Source organism: Anas platyrhynchos, chromosome 1 (assembly GCF_047663525.1).
Source record: "Anas platyrhynchos isolate ZD024472 breed Pekin duck chromosome 1, IASCAAS_PekinDuck_T2T, whole genome shotgun sequence".
NCBI lineage: Eukaryota > Metazoa > Chordata > Aves > Anseriformes > Anatidae > Anas > Anas platyrhynchos.
The window spans coordinates 21,453,332-21,476,118 of NC_092587.1; the positions used below are offsets into that span (position 1 = coordinate 21,453,332).

At 38.3% G+C, this 22,787-nt stretch overlaps 1 protein-coding gene across 7 annotated transcripts in view; it reads right to left on the reverse strand.

Annotated features, from left to right (window-relative positions):
- Nucleotides 1-22,787, reverse strand: part of PLXNB2 (plexin B2) — a 259,144-nt gene that overhangs the window by 7,365 nt on the left and 228,992 nt on the right. For all 7 annotated transcript variants that reach the window (XM_038173392.2, XM_038173387.2, XM_038173388.2 and 4 more), the window contains 16 exons: nucleotides 21,805-22,032; nucleotides 21,131-21,307; nucleotides 20,536-20,675; nucleotides 19,382-19,482; nucleotides 16,939-17,168; nucleotides 15,689-15,870; nucleotides 14,857-14,923; nucleotides 14,598-14,744; nucleotides 11,347-11,503; nucleotides 10,214-10,314; nucleotides 9,225-9,309; nucleotides 4,063-4,217; nucleotides 2,247-2,407; nucleotides 1,498-1,645; nucleotides 936-1,000; nucleotides 130-205 (listed from right to left, as the gene is read on the reverse strand). In XM_038173392.2, coding sequence (XP_038029320.1) covers nucleotides 130-205; nucleotides 936-1,000; nucleotides 1,498-1,645; nucleotides 2,247-2,407; nucleotides 4,063-4,217; nucleotides 9,225-9,309; nucleotides 10,214-10,314; nucleotides 11,347-11,503; nucleotides 14,598-14,744; nucleotides 14,857-14,923; nucleotides 15,689-15,870; nucleotides 16,939-17,168; nucleotides 19,382-19,482; nucleotides 20,536-20,675; nucleotides 21,131-21,307; nucleotides 21,805-22,032 — 2,220 coding nt within the window. The remainder of the gene's footprint in view (nucleotides 1-129; nucleotides 206-935; nucleotides 1,001-1,497; nucleotides 1,646-2,246; nucleotides 2,408-4,062; nucleotides 4,218-9,224; nucleotides 9,310-10,213; nucleotides 10,315-11,346; nucleotides 11,504-14,597; nucleotides 14,745-14,856; nucleotides 14,924-15,688; nucleotides 15,871-16,938; nucleotides 17,169-19,381; nucleotides 19,483-20,535; nucleotides 20,676-21,130; nucleotides 21,308-21,804; nucleotides 22,033-22,787) is intronic.

Genomic DNA, 22,787 nt, shown 5'->3' on the forward strand with positions numbered 1-22,787 from the left:
AGAGATGTATTAAATAACTCATTTGATGCTTCAACATACAATAAACCCACTTGTCGAGTTAGAATGAGAAGGCAAACAGTGCTATACTTGGCTTCAATTTCAGGACAAGGAAACTTAATTTATTCTTACCCTAGAAATCTCTGCTAAATGGGTATTCATATCTTGGTCACTAACTGGCACCATCTGACGAATGCCTTTGTAGTAACTGCAACAAATTAAAACAAACTGTCAGTTGGTGAAATACACAAAATTTTCATTTTGCATTTATTTTAAACATGCTTCCTAATTGTGCAGGAGATGTTCCACCGCAACAGACCAATGATTCATTTAGTCATGCTGTCTCCCAGCAGTCATTAGTACTTGATACCCTTGCAAGAAAGGCAAATCACACCTGATTGCACAGGACCACAACAAAGGAAAGAAATCTATTTATAATCCAGCTGATGATTATTTCATTTCTTCAAACTTTTCAAGTCATCAGCTGGGAAGAGTTGAGTCCTGTAGCGGACCTTCAGTGGTACTGACAGAATTCCCAAATCAGTAAATGTTGAAGTCAGAGTCTGAATAGAAAAAATGTCTCTGTGAAAATGTTTTCAGGATTTGATCCCTATTCAGTTATGGAAGTGCAGTGCTGGATAGACAGATCATGGGTAAGAACAGCTGTCATGCAGAACAGCATTGTGTTCTTTCCCAGATAACTCTGTCCATCTGCTGGCATAGAGATGGACACACATTGGGTCACAATGTCACTCCATGTCAACACTGTGAACACCACTGACAAGGGAATGTTTTAATGTTCAGGTGTAAAATTTTTAACATTTGGCAGTTGACTTCAACTGTGTCAGCATTCACTTTTCCTGTTACTAAGTACATTTACAAAGGCTTAAAACCCTAACAGCTCTCAATCAGCATGAAAAAAGTCTCTTTATACTTACTCTTCCACCATTTTCTTATAGTTAGAGATTTCTTTCGCGTAAAGTAATTTATTACTTGGAGAATCCTGAAAAAATATAATAGAGAGAAACTTGGTTGATTTATGAATGTCTCTAAGAAAAAAGCATGAAGTCAAGAACTCAAGATCAAGCCTTCCTAATCACATGTACTTGAGTTTTGTGGATATTAACATTTTGATGCTTACTATTAATATTATTTGTCCTAAAAAGATGAAGTTTACATACGGCACTATTTGTCAAGTTTGACAAATATATCAATGGAGGATGATTCTAAATTACGGTGGATGTGAAATAACTATTTCTTAAACTTGTTTTTTATAAAAGCAGTTGATATTTTCTGCTTTTTAGGAACTCAGTTGGCAGACTACACAGTAACAATGACATGCTCACCAACCTGCTAAGTGGTGAAATGCTAACTTCATTATAAAACCAAAAGGAAACTATCAATGCTGTATCTTCTTAGAGAATGGGTATTGTTTTAGGACAATGCCCCGTGTCTTGTCAGGCATGAAAATAGTCAGGATGTAGAATGCAAATCACTTACTCTGCTTAATTTGTGCTCTGTTCTCGTGCAAGCATCCATGAAAGTCTGTGCAATGACTGACAAGGAAGCATCCACTACTTCGTGAACATGAACATCAAAGATGAAATGGGGATTTTTCAGTATGTTTACCCAGAATCTAAGAGGCAAGCTGCAAAGCAAGGAAAAAGGTAAGAAAAAAACACCTTTTACACAATAAATGTTATACAACAAGCAAAGCACATGAAATTAAATATGGATTTTGCGTTTTGATCTTCTCACTACAGTGAAACTTAATTTTATATTTCAACAATTACCCAAGCTATCTTTTGTCTGGTTTTCATGTCTGGAAATGAAGCCTTTGTATCTCTCACAGAGAAATGAGAAAAGCTTATTTGAGAAGAATCCTAAGTGTCCCCAAACAGCAAGAGAAGATGTCTGAGTGGTTAGAAAAACTACCTGAGTAACATTTTATTAGATTTTGTGCTTTGACAGGTAAATCTAGTCTCTTTTGCTTCTTGCTTTCCTATTCTCTGAGGAAAGATGAAAAGCAAAGAGGTAAATCTGCCAACGGTTATCCCATAAGTAGGTATCATTTTTTGCAACTTCCAGACTTACAGGGAATCCTTTTGATCATATGAACATATTATCTCAATTAAAATGATTCTGAGAATTACAAATGAAATTTACTTTGATTAGTGGTAAGAGTGACAGAACATACCTGGGAACTACGGTCTCATTTCCCTGCAATGTAATTATTACTCTGTTCATACCTGTTTGTTTTCCAGATGTGAATGGTATCTTCATCCTTGATGTCATGTTTTTCTGCTTGTTCATCAAGAAAATCAAAGAAGTATTTCACAGCTGGTGGCACCACATGGTTTGAGTTGAGCACACTATGAAAGAAGTTATCTACAAACTGCTGAAGTGTTCCCTAAAAGTGAATTTAAGAGAAATTTGCATTACAAGCTGAACTGAGTGCTATCCTAGACCCTTTTTTCCTTCAGTCCAGTTGCAGTTACTGAAGGTCATCAATGCTGAGTGCCAGGTGATGCAGGGTGCCAAGTGACAAAAAACCAAACAAACAACTTCTTAATGAATTGACTTTGCAAACAGCCCAAACAATAAAAAACTTCTAGAGAACAACTTTATGTTCTAGTCTGAAAGGCTCCGACTTCATCCATTACCATCATGCGGTTAACATGGAAAGCTGTGCTTTCTGCCTGACTAAAGCAGCAGAACCTGATTCCTGCAATAGATTTACAATTCAAGCTCATTGCACACATAAATAATTGCTAAAAATTTTGTAATTGTTTTGCAGTTTCCCAGCTCTAGAGCATCATGCACCACTACAGCATAGACTGAGAGGAAGAAGCACCAGTGACCATTTGACCTGTTGCGCAGGGGAAAACACTTGGGTCTCATCAGATGCCCATCCTGGTCCAGCTCCATGAGCTCCACCAAATGTGAAGGATGAAGCATCCCTGGGAGGACTGCATTTTTGTCAGGATCCCTGAACCTGCCAGGACCTTAAAGACCATGACCTCGAAGACTGTCCCTTTGTGAAGGGTGCAGTCTTCTCTTTCTCTTCTTCTCTTTCCCAATTAGAAGATGACCTTGTTGAGGCCACATGCAGTCCATCCCCACTCAGCTGGTTGGCCCTATGGACATGTTTGAAGGGCTGCATCTTCTCTCTCTCCATCACTCCAGCTGCCAGCCCCAAAATGGGGCAGGGACTGAGCCCTAAACCCCTGTGCTGGCAGTGCGGGCAGGGAGGACAGTTCAGGGTCCTGGGCTGTATGGGCAGCTGTGGTACCAGTCATTGTACCTCACCAGCTCTGTACAAGTTAGTAAAGCTCCAGATTGGCAATGATCTACCAACTGACTATTGGGAATAGAAAAGGGATTTGTTAACAGAAGAGAGGGATACATGCATCTTGCTGGCTGCAAGTCTGTGGCATCCATACACAGACTTTCCTTCAGGTCCACTTTCACACTTGGTCAAATGGCCTTAGCTGGAGTCAGGTCACTCCCATTTTCATGAAGAACTTGGTCTTGGTCATTAAGCACATTATCCTAAGCTCCTTCTGCAAGGAGGAATCCTTAGCATAATTATTTTGGTTGTGATCCATTCTGCAGTATAAACACTAAAAATACTCTCAAAGGACTATTACCATTTGAAAACATTTTTACTATTTTTCTAGATAATACTGCAGCACTGGAAACAAAGAATGGGGAAACAAAAGGCTCTGTAGCAGTATGTAAAGCATTTGGTTTAAAATAAAAACCTGCAGAATATTATTTAAACAGGTGGCACAGAAGAGAATATCCATCTTTGTCTTGCAAGAAAAATCCTCATTTAGCTAACTCAGAATTATGGTTCTCAGCTTTCATCTGGAGTTAAAATTTATCTCTTTCCCAGCAATGTTCTTGAGGGCATATTAATCACTTGAAGCTCTGAACACAAGCTTGCATGTACATGACAGAGAAAAATTTTAGCCAAAAGCATGACTAATATTTGCATCATTTTCTTTGGTAACACGTCAAAATCTATAGGGGCACAGTGTAACTGTGACATCTGACCCTTACCTTCACAGACAGAAGTCTTGTCAGGTAGATTTCTGTAATAGCTTTGGTTCTCTCTTTTTCTTTCACACTGCCTCGCTTTGATTTGCCTTCATCAATTTCATCTACTGGCCGAACTAGATGCCAGACCTTATTTTCATCTTCCAGAAGTGCATGCCCTAGAAACAGTAATTGCAATAATTACAAAAAACTCTCCCCTGAAAATAATTATGAAATAATCATGCACATCAGTACCTGTAAGACCCTTGCACTCTATCCTTAACTTACCTTTCTTTTTGCCAAGAAGACCTAGATTACTTAGTTCCCCTCTAACAACCCAAGAACTTAATTTTCATTAATACGCAAGTATTGCTTTATGTTACAAGAGGAGCACTGAAGTAGGGTTGTGGCTTGCTTTTGTTAAGAACAAAAAGGAGAGGAAGTAAGTATACAATAAGGAAACTCCTCTTCAGTCGTGCAAGCACAGTATGCATGTTTTTTTGAGATATACACAGTGAAATACTCTACCCCTTGGTGAACAAGATCAAGCTACAGAAACTGAGCTAGGTCTGACCCAACAGCCCCCATGGAAAGGACAGTCTTAGCCTGCTCTGGGTACAACACATGGTATTGTAGAAGCTCTGATGAATTTGGCAGTGGGAAATTCACTTGTTCTTCCTTTAAATCCTGAAGTATGTGTTAATATATCTGCTTGGCATAATCCCAAAAAGTCAACAGTGCTTTTCCAGTCGAGGTTACTGAATCAGTGCATTTAAAATCATTGATGTTTTAAAAACATGGAAGTTATTTTTCCCATAATTTTTCCCATAAAAATTGTGATTCAGCCCTCTTACACAAATTATTTTGCAATACTGCTCAGTTTTATGCATTAATATATGTGTATAATGTAACTGAATTACAGTTACTGTGGAGAAATATCAGTTTCTAATTGCACAAATTTTGTCCTTTCAAACTTTTGACCACAGTAGTTTATTAACTAAGTTCCTCAACATCTACATTAAATTAACCAGATGTGTGTTAAATATTTGATATCATAGAAGAAAATAACATTAATATGTAATCTGGCCAAGGCAACACTTCCACATGAATCTGTTTCATATATTCTCATGGAAAGCATAAGCTATGCAGGCTTCTGGTGCCTTTACTTCCTATTGACCAGGTAGATCTTTTAGCCAAGGAAAAATGAGATATTTAATGCTGTTGTCCTTTGGAAGTCCTTAATTTGACTTGGAAGTTCATGTGCATGAAGTAAGAAAGAAATAAAAGCTATCATTTTATTTTGAAGCAGCTGTGATTTCACAATTGATGCCATTCATAACAACTGTTTGCCAGTGCAGTAAGAACTGCTGATGGGCCTGAAGTTTGAAGTCTCTTTTGCAATGCCTGTTATTTGCTCTTGTGAATAAGTGGATGAAATCACACAGTAAGAGAAGAAACTAAACCATGTCAGTTGTTTGGTACACTTCTTCTTCCTCCTGTGATTCAAAGGAATTCATCCTCTCTTTGCCCTGCTGATGGTGCGTGGCCTGATTTAACTTTGCAGTAAAGAGAAGAAACCAAAGGGGATTCCACCAAGGTTACTTGCCCTTACATATGGCTTAATTTGGTGTGTTTGTTCAGCAACAGCAGAATTGGCTACTAGTGAAACGATAGCTATTTGATAGGAAAGTATGGCGTAAAGGGAATGCAGCTCAACCAGATGAACTTTTTGCAAAACAAAGATCCCAGTTCATTGCTAAAAATAGCAGCAAGAAAGAGGAAGAGAAATGCAGAAGAGGGGGCAACGAGACGTATTAGCAGCACATTGCTAGGAGGAGACCAGACTTCACCGAGATAACATCTTCCTAGTGGAAACCTATGGGGCGAAGGAAGTAAAATATAGGGGAGAACATTATCTTTTGTGGTTGTAGTAGCCACAAGATGCATCAAGCTGTACATGGAGAGGACTGCACCCACTGGGTCAAATGCTTCCCCCTGAATGCTTCCTGCCCCTCATGCATTTTTTGGCTGATATAAGATGGCACGAACCAGGTGGGGACATGGCGGAGGCCAGTTGGCTGGTGGTGACCAGCGTGGTCCCCTCCTGCTGCATGGCCTGCAGCAAGCTCACTCCATCCTCCCCTGAGAACACGCTGCTGCTCTGGGTGGGTGGAGGAAGGGCTGTCCTACACACATCTGCTAATCAGTATTTCTGATCTGCAGCCCTCTGGCTATTCCACATCAGAATAACTGAAAAAAAGAAAGAAAAAAAGCCACGACACCAACCCCTTCACAAAAAAAACAAAACAGAAAGAAACACCCAGAAAAAGTTTTCAACAGAACACACTGCATTGGCTTATAGTTCAGTACAGAAATCCTAGCATAAAATCATTGAAACCATTCTCCATCTTGATACAAATTAGTAATTGCATTTATTATCTCCAGAAGCAAAGGATTCTGCATTTAATTTGTCACAACTGCCAGCTTCCAGTGTCTTCCTGTTAGAAGCTGTGAATCAAAAGCAGCATGGAAGCAATGCCAGGTTTTAGAGCAACATCTCTGAACATGGTTTTACATTTTCGTTCTGTGCAAAGCCTAGTGCTTTGGCAGACAGTCAATGGCTTCAGCTGACATTTCTCAATGCAAAAGGTGCAAGTTAATGAGAGACTGGATAAAAGGAAAACCACTTCGTCACAAGCCTTATTCATAGAGCAGAGATAGGATTTCTATTTATTCCAGCCCTGTAAATCCCTGTGTCATATAAATGCGTATGTGTGGGAGGGAAAGCCTCTGATCCTCTCCTCTGCCTTTTATACACATAGCATCTCACAAATCACTGTCGCTGTGGGCTCTTGCTTTGCACTAGCTCTGTAACATTTTATAGCTTTCTGAAAGAACAAGTTGGCACCAACTGGCTCTGAAGACCCTTAGGCGTTAAAGAAAATGGGCTAGCCTGGCACGAAATGCCGTCTTCCCAAATTTGTACATCACCACTGCACAAGACAGGGTGTGGAGAAGAAACAAGGTGGAAGCTGTCTTCACTCCATGCTTTGGGATCTGAGCTGTCTCTACAGATATTTTTCCTTCATGTATGAGAACCCTCATGTGACAGCACTGTCCCCAGAAGACTGCTTCTCCTTTACAATGTCATATGCCACACATACAGCTAAGGAGTCTGCCCATCTTGGAGTATAGATCACGTGTTCAAAGAGCTTCACTATACTGAATAGCTAAAGATGCATTTGTAGAGAAGAAAAAAAGAGGAAAAAAAAAACACAAATAAAAACACTTAATCTGGTCCTCTGCTCTCTCACACAAAGGTGTGGGGAGGATGGAAGACTGGGAACCCACATCTGGAGACTGATCACCTCTTGGTGTTAAGAAGGGAAAGCAAGCTGAGGACACCATCAGGCTCCATCCACTGGTCTACTTCTTCAGAGTGGAGGTGACTACCACCTGCAGTTATCTCAGCAATCAATGCAACTGAACTGAAGACAGACTAGGAATGGACTCCTCACCTTGCTGTACTTCATTGCTCCCTGTATTAAGCTGAAAGTTTTATAAAGTGAAAAATCTATGTTGGCACCTGCTGTGATAGAGGAATAGCCACCACTTTTGCAATTAAAGCAAACTCCTGCAGCTATGTGGTGAGAAGATATCAGCAGAAGCATAGCCATGATTGTTGGGAGAGAACCTTAAAGGATGCTGGCAGAAGTTTTGACAGGAAGCATCCGGGAGGAAAGACTAAAAAATAAATGGCAAGCAATTCAGCCTGTCCTGATTTCCTGGCCAACACTCAGCACTAATGAAACGGAAATCTGCACACTTGTTAAATACCAATAATACACGTCAGAGCTATCAGCTGAGAGCCATCTCCTTGAAAAAATGTACATTTCTGGTATATCATTTCCAATCTGACTGCTGAGTATTTGGAACCCATTCAATCTAAGATCGCTAAATCTGTTTAAAGGAATGAAACTATTAGGTGAACCAATCGCTTTTGCAATCGATGCTAGACAGAGAAGTATATCAAATGGGTTCATGAAACGAAGAATGATCTCAACAATTATCATTCCATAAATCTAATTTCCAACTCATAAAATAACTGAATGTAAGGATAAAAATAAGAGAAATTGAACATCTAAAATGTAAAGGAAATCATGTGACAAAGAACACAAATTTACAAGTAAATATTTCCATTAAAATCTGAGCGCATTTTAGGCTGGAATGGATATTGTGTTTCATGAGATTGTGAGATAAAGGAAATTGGTCTAGACAGAGTACCGACGCAGGGAACTAAAAGCTTTGAAAGACAGGTTCTAAGCTAACATGCTGTCTCCAGCATTGAGAAGTCCAGCTTATTGTAGCAAGCAGCAGTATTAGGATTAAGTAACAGCTGTATTAGTGACATGAAAGAGAGGAAGCATTATAAGGTAGTTCCTGATACTACCTTACAGTGGATTGAAAACCTTGAAACAAAGAAATCAAGGAAAACATTGAATCTAAAGAGGTAACATATGGAATGAACACAACTAGACAACACGGCCCAGAAAAAAAAAAAAACAACAACAAAAAAAAAAAACGAGCAAACAGAGCTGATGAAATAGTGCCTGCCATGGGAGAGAGACACAAAATATGAATATACAGAGATGAGTCTGCAAAGCAATATAGTTGTAAAAAGCGCAATACAGAAATTACATCAGATCCATTATGTCACAGAGCAGGGGAACAGGTCTGTCCTGTGGTTCTGAATGGTGCATTCATTTCTAAATCTAGTAAATGGAAGAAATTCGGAAAGGAAAGTAATAAAAGGAAGAAGAAAGGAGAAAAAGAGGTAAAGCTTTGGAAAGATGAAACATATATTATGACTACAGGTGTAATGGGATTAAAAACCAAAATATTCAGGATATGTTTTCTAAGAGCATTTTCTATTAAGCTGGGTTATGGACTCATCAAACCAGTTATGGTTAAAGCCTCATTATTTCAGGCTTTTATAACTAGGACATCGAAAACCACTGCAAGCATATAGAGGACAACACAAAACAAATACGCCTTATATAGTTTGGTGGGAAATATCTACTTCCATGGATTTGCTCAGTGAACAGTATCAAGACAACAGTGTCATTGCCTTTCTGTTGGTGGACTTCTAGTCATTTTGGGCGGTAGGGCAGCCCCAAGATACTTACTTTCCCCTGGGACATCTTGCTGATTATCCTCTGGCTGCTGGGAAATTCCCATTTTTGATAAGATGAGTGTGGCACCGTCTCGGACCTTTGAAAATACAAGCACAGGGACGTTATTCAAAAGAAGTAAGCATGGCTGGACCTCTTAATAGCTAAACTGTTGTTTCTGTAATCTTTTGCAGGATATCTGGACCTATGACAAATGTTGCCCTTCAAATGCCTATTAGGCAACTGGGTCTGCAATTCAGAGCAGACTGCCACCCATCTCCTTTCATAAGAGATCACATCAGCACCTCCTCTGAGATTACTCAAAATGCTAGAAGCACTTCCAAGACATCCGTGGCTCATCAATCCAGTGTGAGGGCCCTTTGTGCAAACATGGATTTTATCGTGAAGAATCAGAGCTGTCTCTTTCTGAGAGAAAACTAACTTCTAGCTTTCCTAACCAGGATATCTGTTTTTAGAAAGGGATGAATAGAATAAAGAGGCAAGGTAAGTGGATTGCATGTGTTTGGTAGTATGCACAATATGAAACTTAAAACAGACGGTACAGAAACATCAACATCTGCTCTCCTGACTGCGTTGCTGAGCAAACCAGACCAACCCAAAATCTATTTAGCAGCAGAGCAAGGACAAAGATAATTCTCAGGGGTAGGAAGTGGCAGAGGAAAGAAAAGAAGAGATGAATATGAGACCCAACAAAGGCATAGGGAGCTTTTGAATGTTGAAAGGAGAATTTGGATTTGGACACTGCAACAATGATGAAACCAAAGTGCCTGCATTTAGGTAATATGTTTTTGGTAAGATGTTTATGCAATATGTCCAGACCTAGCCTTTCATGCTCCCCAAGTTGTTACTGCCTAGACCCAGAGCTAGTTTTTCATTTGATTCCTTATGTACCACAGAAGTTTTTCTACAAACAAATAGAGATTTTATTTATTACTAAAGAACAGTTAACAGATGTGAACAACTGCTCTGAAACACCTCCTTACATTATAATGCATCAGTGTGTTGATACGTTTCCATCTGCCATCTTTTTGGGATGTTAAATCCAAGTCTGAGAGGATCTGTGCAGTCGAACCTGGACGCCACTCTAAGGAGCAATTAAAATGAGAAAAAAAAACACAGTTTTAACCGTGTGCAAAAATAACTACTCCAAGAATGTTTCAATTTAGAGAACCACTGACGCATTGTGGAACATTAAAAGTAATTTGGCACATGCCACAATGTGTGTTATTTATTGCTTTGGCCTTCATTACAGAAGCTTGCACAAACTATTCCCAGCCACGTACATGACTTCAGATCATTTTCCATGGAAAGTTAAATTCCTTTGCATAGAATACTACAAATACATACAATTAGAACATGCTACCAGACCAAAATATAGGAGTAGAATTTTCTGTGGATTGGAAAAGGCATTCTTAAGTAATTTACTAAGATTTTCTGAAGAGCAAAAATTGCATTATCTACTTTCAGGTTAAGGCAGTAATGAGGATATTGCAAAACTACTTAAATAGAGCTTCTATTATGAGATTATTAGGCCTTTTAAGTTACATCACTTTTTTTTTTTTTTTTTTTTTTTTTCTTTTTTTTCTTCTCCAGAAGAGAAAAGCAATTCTAAAAGCCTTCAAGGAGGATGAGTTTCAGAGGCTGGGTGGCTCATCATCTCCTAAAAGTGCAACTCCTCTAACTTATAATTTTTTTGAACAATCATTAGAAAAGCAAGTCAAAATCAGTACCAGTTTCTGAAATTGCATCATTACTTCTCCATCAGTTAATTGTCCATGCTGTCATTATCACATTAATTAGTACCTGAAATACTGATTCTGTCAGACATGAATACATTTGTGCTAACAGTCATTAACAGGCTCTTTGCACACTAATGACAGTAGACCAAAACTTTAAGAATTGGGAAAAAGAACTCTATAGGGAAGCATTAATTTTTAATGCATATTAAGACTGTGGAAAAATGCTCTGTATTTGCATCCAGCTAAATGTGAATTCAGCTCCCCCCCTCCTTTTTTTTTTCCTCCAATGTTGCTTCTGTAGAAATTTTTGGCAACGGGAAAAGTCAAAATTACAAAACACATTTCACCTACTCAATATAGGATCACTAGCTACCTACCAAGAGCTACACTTTCAGCTTTTGGCCACTGAGAACATGGCAGATTTCGATAGACTTGGTCTATTATCTTTTCCTTCACTTGCGTTATGGTATCACAGTTAAGCACTTTCACAGGTGTGGAATCAGTTCCTCCATCTTGTACATACACATTTACTGTCTGTAAAAGAAAGAATATATATGGTTAATAAGACAAACCAGTGCTTGAATTACCTCTAAATCTAGTTTTCTGGATAATTTAAATGCAAACCATATTTAGAATTCATTGTGCAATGATTATTGCACAGCAGCACGTATTTACAATGCGACTGTGGATTCCTTGAGAGATCCTTCACTGTTACGCAGCCAACCAGCTCTTTTAATTCCAGTTAATTCTTCCCATTATGACTAAATAGAAAAGCTGTAGAATAGATTTGCTTATGTCTAATATGATACTATTACTGAGTCTTGGTAATTTATTAAAATTTAAAACAAAGGGGAGGCAAAAGTACAAAGCAGCAGGACCATTTCTCTTGCAGCCTGATAACTTGGGACACAGCAAAGCACAAGTCATACAGTGCCTAAATTTAATGAGTTACCAATAATCACTTGAGCTGCACTTTTCTGAGCTCCTAGAATACTGTAGCTGAACAATTTGTTCTTCCTTTACTCTATCTTTGTAGTTCTGGTTTTACTTCTCATTGAGCAGACTGACTGTACATATGGTGATTTAACATGGCTCAACTGATGAGTAGTGACTTGCCCATGTCCTGTAACTTTATCTCCAGTGACCAGCTGTTCATTAAGCATGTATTAGTATACCTAAGTAGTTTATGTTAGTTCTAAAATACTACTGATTTTTTTTTTTTTTTTTGATGTTAATAAACCCCCCAAAACCCTGCAGTTTGCTAAATCTAGGGGGATTTTTTTATAAGTAGCTTCCTTAGATAGGTCAATTTCAACACAGACAAAAGCAAATGAGAAAATGATGGGCAATAAATCTTCATGGGAGGAAAGAGCACCCATAACAAACAGATACTGTAAAAAGCCTCTTTCCTTCACTAGCTGAATAAGTACAACACCATGCCTTTGTGGATCTTTTGCTAGTCGGGTGGCTTTGGAGGCCAGGCATGTCACAAGATCAGCCAGTGATCCTAAGCATCTGAGCTCTCTAATATGGTCCTGCCAAGCATGATACCTAAATTCATCATGTCAAACCTCAGAAACGAACCTGCATGGTTGGTATTTTTAAACAGTGAAGAAAAACTATGCCATACGGCAGTGAAATTAAACATGATTGCACTGTCCCTTGACAGAACTCTCAAACTAATCATGAGATTTCACCTTCCTTTTCCTATTAGCTTTATGGTAATTAGACATGATTTTGTTGCTGGTTCAGTATGCAGCATGTCAGTGTAACCAGTGATGCAAAACAGACTCAGCTTTTAAATAAGAACAATTAGAGCGCAGACAACTGCTCTGTATCGTACTCTCCCACCACGTCTCACTTTCCTGCAGAAGTGAACTAATTAACTCATGCTTTAACCGACCTTAGTGCACGAGTGCTCCCTAACTGCTCACAGTTACCACAACATCATCAAAGATCCCAATAACTTAAAGCAATATTATTCCACTTCATATTTTTATGTAATACATTTATCTGTATATGTCTCATCATCTTACATGCATGCACACAGACAATTGTTTCATGTGATATTTGTGAATCTGGAACAAATACTGCTACTGTACAATGTTATAATGTCTAATATCTAAGCAGCATGCTTGTTCTGCCCACATCTGACTACATGCACAAATTTTCTACTTTTGTACTGCGTTCAATTAGCTTAATTTTAGACATCTTTTTTTTTTTTTTTAAATGAAAAGAAACAGACTGAAGAGAGAATTATTGCCATGAAGCCTTACATGATGCACAGTGCAAATACACTTTTTTTTTCACCATGCACAAGAGAAAATGCGCACAGCATTTACCAGTCAGTGTGGCTCTATGGGTGGTACTTTCAGCTCAGATGATAACTCAGCTAATTCCCAAAATATCAACTGAATTTAAAATATTTATTCTTGGTCAGTACACACTTTTCCTGCAGGCAGTCTAGGCAATTGTTGAGTGATTCAGTGAGTGAAAGTCCTACAGCAATCTCCTCACATCAGCCCTCCCTTCAGCATCCCTTCTGAATACAAAAAATACTGATTTTTTTTTTTTTTACCAGGACTTAAGAATACTTTTTATTAAATATCACTTTCAACACTGCAGATATGTCACTGCATTTTTCTCAGCTGGAGACGAACACAAATGACTACTATCATTCCAATAAAAAAGGAATCAGAGAGGAAAAAAAAAATCTTGTTATTTCAAGGACGGTCCATGTCTTGGATAATCATTGTATTTTGGATATTCACTGTATCCTGAAGAGAATCAGCAAGACTGTCAGGAGGAGCAAAACTAGAATTTACAATACCTAAACTGCTAAAAAGTAGGGTGTTACAACTTTTTAAAAAGACAATGAATCCCAAGTTCTAGAGTTTGGTTGAAAAAAAAATGGTGCAAATCCATGCCAGTGAACAGAATTAAGCCAAAGCAGAATTTGTAACAGAGAGAACTGGAGATCAGATTCTGAGGTGGTAGATCTCTGACGGGGAAGAGGCAGGGATGTCCACGACTCAGTGTATGGAATTTAAACTTCTAATGGGGATATAAACCTCCTTCCAGTTTGGTTGCTCACTGTCAGAAGAGTTTGGCTCACCAACAAACAAGTGCAGAAATAGTTTCATAAGGTGTTTTGGATATTGCAGAGCCATGTTACAGATCTGGAGAAGTGCTCATTCTGATATACTAATAAAATGAACTCTAAAATGACATTGGAAATACTGAGAAGTAGAAATATCAAGGGAGAGACAGCCTGAAGTCCAAGCACAATGTTAGTGAAATAATTTTACAAAAATCAATTAATTTAGATGGGAAAAGTGAAAAAGGCAAACACCCCAAACGCTCTTCGGGTAAACCTTGAAAATTATGGAAGGGATTTACTGGATTGGATTCAATGGTGGCAGGACTGGGATTTAATGCTTAGAAGATAATTTACAGCTTTATTTTTGTTCTTGAAGACTTGTTTTGATCAGACTGTCTACAGTATTGTCCATGATAAGAACTTCTATGCAGATCATAGTGGTCCAGAAAGTATATACAGACTTAACACTACAGGTCTTAATTTAAATAGAAAAAACATTTTATAACATAATAATCATGCACTGCTTACCAACTGTGTATACTCTACATCATCTCCCAGTAAGCCTGTGTCATTCAGTGTATACTTGGCTTTCTTTAGTACAGCATCCACTGGACCTTTTTCTACCTGGTGTTTGATGGCCTTGAACAATTTATAAAGAGGCTCCCCAGCATTGTCCTGTTAAAGGAAATAAAATAAAATAAAATCAAAAACAAAAGATACACTCAATTCAGAATGTTTAGGTATTATTGATAAAAAAACCCCACAGGCAACAGACTTCAACTCTTACCTTGAGGTACTGATATAAACAAATTGACATCCAGTTAGACAACATTCTCTCAACAACTGTTTCAGATCTAAAAAAAAAGCAACAATGCCAAGTATGTTAGGGGTACTTAATCACAAAGTTTTAAAGAAAAACATTGCTTGAAATATAATATTTTTACATGCTTAACTGCATGCACTTTCCTAATGCAATGATTTCCCTGTAGAGTCTTGAGAGCATGTACTTGCTTTATGATAAGTGCTTTGTATTGCTCATCATTCCTGGGTACCTTCAGCTCATTACTGAAAAGCACACAGCCTTTATGCAAAATCTTAAATTGTGTCTATGCTGTAAGAACAAGAGCTAAAAAATTAACCCAATTGTGCACATACTGGGAAAATAACCCTACAGATTACAAAGCTACAACATATGCAGAGCAAGGCCTTTTGTAATGTATTTGAGATAACAAGAGGGTTAAAAACATTAGAGCAAGCCTTCATTGAATACAAAATGAAAGCTGATTATGTGTGCTCATTACAGAGATGATGTGTGGTATAAATGCTAGATAATTTGGAATAAAATTAGATTAAAAAGTAAATGAAATGTTCGTTATTGTATTTTGAGGTAAGGTAGATGCTTTAGTAATCTACGCTACAGTAATTTGAATAAGGAAATCTGTTGCCAACAGTCCTGCTTCTGCCTTCTACAGCTGTTTCTGGTAGACTTGTTTTCCAAATATCCTTGGGTCAGGGTATTTTTGACTTCCACAGATGGTGTTTTAATATAGTCATGTTGCAAAAGAAATACATTTGCAGAAAAACAGAGAACTACAGAAAAATATAACAATCATTCAAACCTTCTTAGCATCAACTTTGGGTTTTTGGCCACCACATACTGCTCCATCAGTTCTAAGAACAGAGTCCTCATGATGTCAGTATAGTATTCTAGTTTTCCATGTAAAGCAACTGTCAGTAAAGATGCAAAATACACTTTAGCTCGAGCGGAGAACTCCCTTTGGTTTTCCAGCGTGTGAATAAACTGAAACAGAAATCAAATACAAAATCAAGTCAGATAGCATGTTTCTGGAGATCCTCAATGCTTGTCTGCATTAAGGAGATGAGGGATATTATTTTAACGTTAATCTCCTAAGCACAGCATGGAAAAGTTTTCAGAAGTTTGAAAAAACTACTTGTAAGAAAACGTTACCTATAATTTGGTTTTAGATACATACACTGTCTACCGGACTAACCCAAGGAATGCTAATATATTTTAACCAAATCCTTAAAAGCTATGCTTTAATTAAAAAAAAAAAAAAAAGAAAAAAAAAAAGATGAAAGGTGTATTCTATGACAATTTTTTTAAAAAGGAAAATCAACTTTCCTCTCCCCCAAATTCCCAGTCCTTTCACATCATATTACAAAGACACTAATCTAAGTAAGTACACCTGGGAACGCACTCTCTTCTGCCAGAAACTGTAATACTACCATTAACTAACTCAGCACTGGAGCCTCATTTAAAAAGGAGAAGAAGTTAGAAGCCTAAATCTATATTTAGGTGTCTGACAATCAGCTCATTTTCCGACAGTGAGCAATTAGGTGTCTTTTCGGAGGAGCTGAGCACTCATCAATCATCTTCATGAATAGACCTTTTTTTTTTTTCTGGTCGGAGGAGACTGTGTCTTGTACTCTCTGGGTTAGAAATCCAGCTGACAGCTTGTGGCAGGTAACTGGTGACCACAGCACCCAGCTGAACCAGGAGGGAATCAGCATTCCCCATGCCATATTTCTTAAAAGGCTAAAACAGACTACTTCATAACAGTAGTTTTTATGGCAGATCAGGTAATATCTGTTTTCCTACAACTGCTGTCATGCTGACCAAGTCTGTGCGATATGACTTGGCTGGCTCTACAGAAATCTTATCTTCCCTGTAACCCCAGGGAGCTCTGGCTGTGATGCAACAGATTTTCCATCAGCTACTTTGGAACCTGAAATTTATGAAAATCACTTATTTTTGCTAACTTTGGTTCACTTGTGCTTGCAAACATACTGTGTTGCTCATAAAGGTATGCCCAGCTAAAAGACAAGGATAATCTGCTTCAATACTCACATTAATGAGAAATGATTTGCTATTGAGGAGGTTGGAGAACTGGTTCAAAGCCTGCTCCACAGTCTGCCGCCGAGCCTCTGGAATATCCAGATTCCCTGTAATCATCACATCTTTCTCTCCATCTTTGGAGGGCAAGAAGAAGACTCTGTCTGTGTATGTTTTGTAGTCTAGTACTGGGATTCCAGCTTCATTTACATCACTTGTATGGTCTTCCATCTCTATCATTAGATCTAGAATACAGTTTAAGAGTTGAATGAAAAAAAAAAATGTAGCTTTTTTTTTTCTTTTTTTTTTTTTTCCAGGTAGCATGATCCCTTTGGGTATCTTGTGATGTAGAAAAAGTAACAAAACGCTGAAAACTATCTCATCTCACATTTTATCTTGCTATTTTTTCCTATTATCCTGTTAACTATGACCACAGCTAATCCTCTGGTGACATGCTCATAACTGTCTTTAGCACAGATGGTTTCCTTGTTTATGTCTATCGAAGGAAAACCTTAATGGATGTCTGAGTTCATACATACGAACACAGAATTGTAGCAAAGAGCAAAAAAATAGACACAGCAATACAGTTTTTTTTTTTTTTTCAATATATATTCTATTCTCTCTGAGTCCATGTAAAAATAAAAGTTCTTTTTAAAAACACCTAGCAATCCAGGAAAATAAAGTTTAAAGTGTAAAGCCCACTAATTTAATTAGAAGGAAGGGGATGGAAGGAAGGAAGAAGGTTAAATGGCTTGTTGAAATTGATGGAAACATTTCTGTGGGACTCAAAAGCTTTGAATTTCTTAAAAGGGACAACAATTAGGGAATCATCTTTCGGAGCAGCTATTTCAGCTGAAGGCTTTCCAATTACTCAGTATTACTGATTGACTAGAATACCACATTAATTAGTATAGTGACCCAGTGTCTCTGAAAGTTTATTGCTCATATGCATTCATTTACCCCTTTACTTCGTAACAGCAAGCAAAGCTAAGAGACTAAGTGTCTTGTGGTTTCCAGCTTTGTGGTATTTGTACTTCCTCCTGATGGCCCTTTCCATAGCTATTATTGGTCCTATGTATTTCAGACTGTCTGCACTTTGTGCTGTTGTCATTACAGTTTTACAGCATGGATCCAGAATGTGTTTTGACTTCAGTGTTTCATTTAACTGTCAGCCAAGACAGATGCAGTTTGGGAACTGGATTACTCCTTGGATGTGCCTTCTGCTTCCCCAGCCTTTGTGCTTGGTGGAGCAGAAAGGAAACCTTCAATCCAGCAAACATCAGGAGTCCGTAGCATCCCCAAGGAGTGTCAGCAAGAGAAGGGCACCTTCTTTCAGAAATGGTTATGAAGTTGCACACATGAGGTGATGGAGGGAGGGCTGTTAACCTTGCTTGACCCTCTCACATTTCAAAATTCAGTTTGAAATGAAACGTCTCTAGGAACAGTTTTTGGTTCAAAGATTTGTTTCTGGGTTGTGTCCAGAACCTGGAAGGAGTTGGCCTTCCACAGAAAGAAATGACACAAGGAAAGAACATTCTGTCCCAGAAGTTCCCTGAAATCAAGACTTGGAGAGGTTTCCAGCATGACAGAAGTCTTTGAGATACCCTGAGCTCCTAAAATTAATTTCAAACTCTAACCTCAAATTGGTGTTTAATTCAATCCTGCTATTTAGCCACTGCCATCATGAAATAATCTTTCTCTCTTTAGAACTAAAACTTACGTATTTTTTTTAGTTGGGATAATTTCAACATGACCCAACAGCAAGCATAATTCAGATAATGAGATGACATTTCATGGTAATCATTTAAGCCAATATTTGCAATGTTTGCATTCAGATGGTTAATTGAAGTATTGCAATGAGTGGTTCAACATGTAGAAATGCTGAGCCTTCACACCTCCTGCTGCCTTCCCAGGGATGTTGCTACTACATTTACATGGAACAATTAGCTAGCTCCTCAAGTCAAGCTTAAGGTATTTCCGTGATGAACTGTGCAACATCCTAGTTCTTTCATGCATGTTTGCCAAATTATCCCTTTGTAGGCTGATTGCTGCAAATACATTTTGCAGCTCTGAAAATCATTTTTAATGTACATACTTGGCATATACAGCCATTGTGTTAAATACTAAGTGCACAATAAGTCATTACAAACCTTTCTTTCCTCCATGTCAATGGCCACTATAAATAACCCCAATCTCAACTAATTTACATTTCCCAGTTGCCAACTCTGTGCTCCCTTTAGACTGAAACTGTCCATTTCCTTTAACAAACTCAACTCCCTATTTTACTTTATGACTTTCATATATAATAGCAAACTATGTGCTGTATGGCAATGCATGTAATCAAGACTATCAAGATCGACTTCTAAGTATTTGTTCTCAGGAGCCAGTTTTAGCAAGATAGCACCATTGCTTTTCTGATTGCTCAAGAGGACTCACAGCAGTAAAATATATGTCATACCTGTGAATTCCTTCTTGCAGCGGTCTCTGACACTCTCTTCCAGGCCTTCAAGTTGTGCTTTAATTTTTTCATACTCTCGTTCTGCCTGTTGGCTCTTGCGTCTTTATGGAATAGAAATAAGATTTTAAAGTTACAAACTGTAAAAGCAAATCATTTGCAGCACCTTTGAATGGGGAGCCAAGAGGATGATTGGAGGACTATTTCTGTTTGGATTTCCTTTTGAACACTAGCGGAAGAGAGAGAATGGAGGAGAAAAGCAACGGCAGCCCAAATCTTCATTTAGTTCCAAACAACCTGGTACCACCATGGGCCTGCTACTTTAAAACACACTAGGGCAGAGATTTGACATCAAATAAGCGGTAGTTACAAATGCTTGCGGTCACATATTGACTACAGAAACTTAATTTGTATGTACTGAACAGGGACTACTTGCAGCATGTTCTGCAGCAGCTAGAGATCATCATAGCGCATCAAGGAGGCTGCAGGACATCCGTGAGAATGTCAGTGCTGCTTAGCACTTCAGCAGTGCTTTGGTTGCATTGATACACACCACCAGAGTGAAATCCACCCCCTCCTAAGGTCTGTGTATGAGGCCCATTTATTACTAACCTCGAAATTGGGCTAAGTGGGTCTTAAAAGAAGTACTGACATTGTTCTGGCCCTTTGTGAAGTGTGAATTTCATCATTAATCATGAAATTTGTTGTGTGGGTAACACTTATCTCAGCTGGAAAGACCCAAATGACCACTTAGCCAAATCCATCCAGCTCTGATCTATAGTACTGAGTGAGGCAGCATAAACGCTGAAAGATATGTATGCAGAACAAGTTATCTCCTTCGTGAGAGGCACTTTAGTTGCCATTTCAGGAATGCTATCTGTGCAACTCAGTCTGCAATTGTGCACTAGGCAAGCCTGGGACCAACTGTTGTGCTGATGTATAAAGGACAGACTGGGCTGACTGACACCAAGGAATTTGGTGTGTGTGAGAGGAATAAATTGGTGCTCATACATATCGCCAGCTGTAGCTGCTTCTCTTAACCCTACAGCTCTTAAAAAATTATAAAGATAATTTTTTGTAGGCTGAGCTCAAAACAATCAGGTATTACCTTCAAAGCCATAGAACAGCAAAAAGACCTAATTAAAGGAACTTCTTACCTGTAACAGATGATAGAAATGACGATGATTGCTATCATAGGAATAAGTACTAGTGGCAGAATAAGATTCAGTGGGATGTCGCTCACACGTGTATCATATTCCACCCTTCCAAGGATCCATTCTCGGAGTCCAAATTTCACCTAATTAGATAAACACACATTTGCCTCAGAAACTGCAAATGGACAATGGTTCACTTCTCAATTGTGCTCTAAATTCTTTGTAATTCTTACTAAGTGAATTTCTATCTCAATCTGCCAAACAAAGGAAACATTTCTGAATATTTTATACTGAATTTAGGTCACTAGCACTTTATTCTATGAAAAAAATTTACTTTGCTTTGCAGAGGAAGACAAATCCCCAGTCTGCCTAGCTACAATTTTACATTCCTATGTAATGAAGGTACAGCTTGGCAGCTTGGGAACACTCTTTATGTGTGATGTCTTCTAGACAGCAGGCAGAAGCTGGAGAAAGAAAGAATTGCAAGGAGTTTTTACGGTACTATAACAACTTTAGAGAAAGAATTATTTTAATTAAGAAGCAATTGTAGCAGCGTTACTTAAACATGATACTATAATATATTGAAAGGGTAACCTACAATGAATTCAGGAAGGTTATTGATCATATCTCTCTTCTGCCTTTTCTTTGGTTGTGGCTGTACTTCAGGTGGCTCACAATACAAGTCCGTTTCAGTCAGCGTTTTTATGTTGCAAGGCTCATCACCTACAAAAGCCTGGGCCTCGTCTATCGTCATGGCTTTGTTCAGGTTACTGCCCTAGACAGAAAATACAAGGCTAAGTTATTATGGCAAAGTCTTGGGAAACAAGAAGTTCTGAGTTGCTAATTTCCATTTAGATCATGCTGAGCAGCAGATGTGATTTGAACTGCAGTGTACAAAAGAGTGGAGCAGAGGGGAATTATGCAATTCCTTCTCCTTTCCTTCTTGGTGCAATAAGGAAAAGTTCCATTCAATCCTTGGAAGCTCTCTGGGAGAGGGCATTTCCAAATGCCAGACTCAGCAGTAGGGGGAGCAGGAGGGGGTATCCTGGGGAAACCCGAAGTACAGCAAAAAAGAGCAAAATTCTCTGAGAAGGGGAAGGAAAGGGGAGCTGACGATATTCATCATCCAGCAGAGGTAAGGGACTCTAGAAAGCATTTCTGGTATGCTACCAAGCAGATGTTCATCATACGTTAGGGTTTGTGAAAGAAAAGAAAAATCCCATACACGCTTCAAGGACAAAATGAGCAACCACCATCTCTCGGTTGATTTACCTTTGCATTTATGAGTTTGTTGACTTGCTTTTTGATGCCATCTGTGAAATTTTCAAAGGTTGGGTCTGCAACGTATGCAAAGGAGTGGCTCTCATTTTTTACAACCAATTGATAATGATCCATTAGAATAATGGTGGTAATGTTGTAGTTTTCTGGATCTTCCAATATTGGTGGGGAAGAAAAAATCACTGTGGTTTCATTAAGTCTTGTAACAGATCTTCCATCAAACTATAAGAAATGAGACAAGAAGAATGTGCATGTATTAGAGTTTGGTTCCTGTACCTAACTGTTGATAACTTTACATTGTAGAATAAAAAGACTGGAGTTGTATCCTCCATACAGCAAAAATGAGGTACAGTATGAGGTACTTGCTGAAAAGAAAAAAAAAAATGTTGACGGGAACAATTTATTGGTTAATTATATTCTAGCAGCTGCCCCCTGAAAAAAACTTAGCTCACTTTCCATTGCCTCCAAATTCTGTGACTCTGGACTACACTGGGCTGATATCATTAAATTGCTCTAGGATTAAGAAGTTAATGTGGTAGCCTTAATCAAGACCATCTTCTGTACTATTACATTTCTCACATAGATTCTTCTCTACTGACATTGTAGAATACCTTTCTGAAATTCAAGACAATTATCAAGTGAATTTCTGAAAAAAAAATTGCCAGTTGTAAATCACCTACACAAGGTAACAACTCTGTTGACCTGTCCCCCACCTCACTCACAATTACACAAATGTTCTTATGCTAGAAACTCCTTCAGCCATTCAGTAATACCAACCACAGCCAACAACACTAATATGAACCCTTAAAACTTCTATCACCACCTGAGTTTCTCACTTTGAGAAATCAAATGCAATTTGGTAGCTTCCCTACATTTTTGATACTGCTACATAAATGGAAGCAAAACAAAAGATTAGGAAAGAGTTTATAGTCTTAACCAAGAGTATGTACTATATATAAAGCAGATTTAGGCTAACA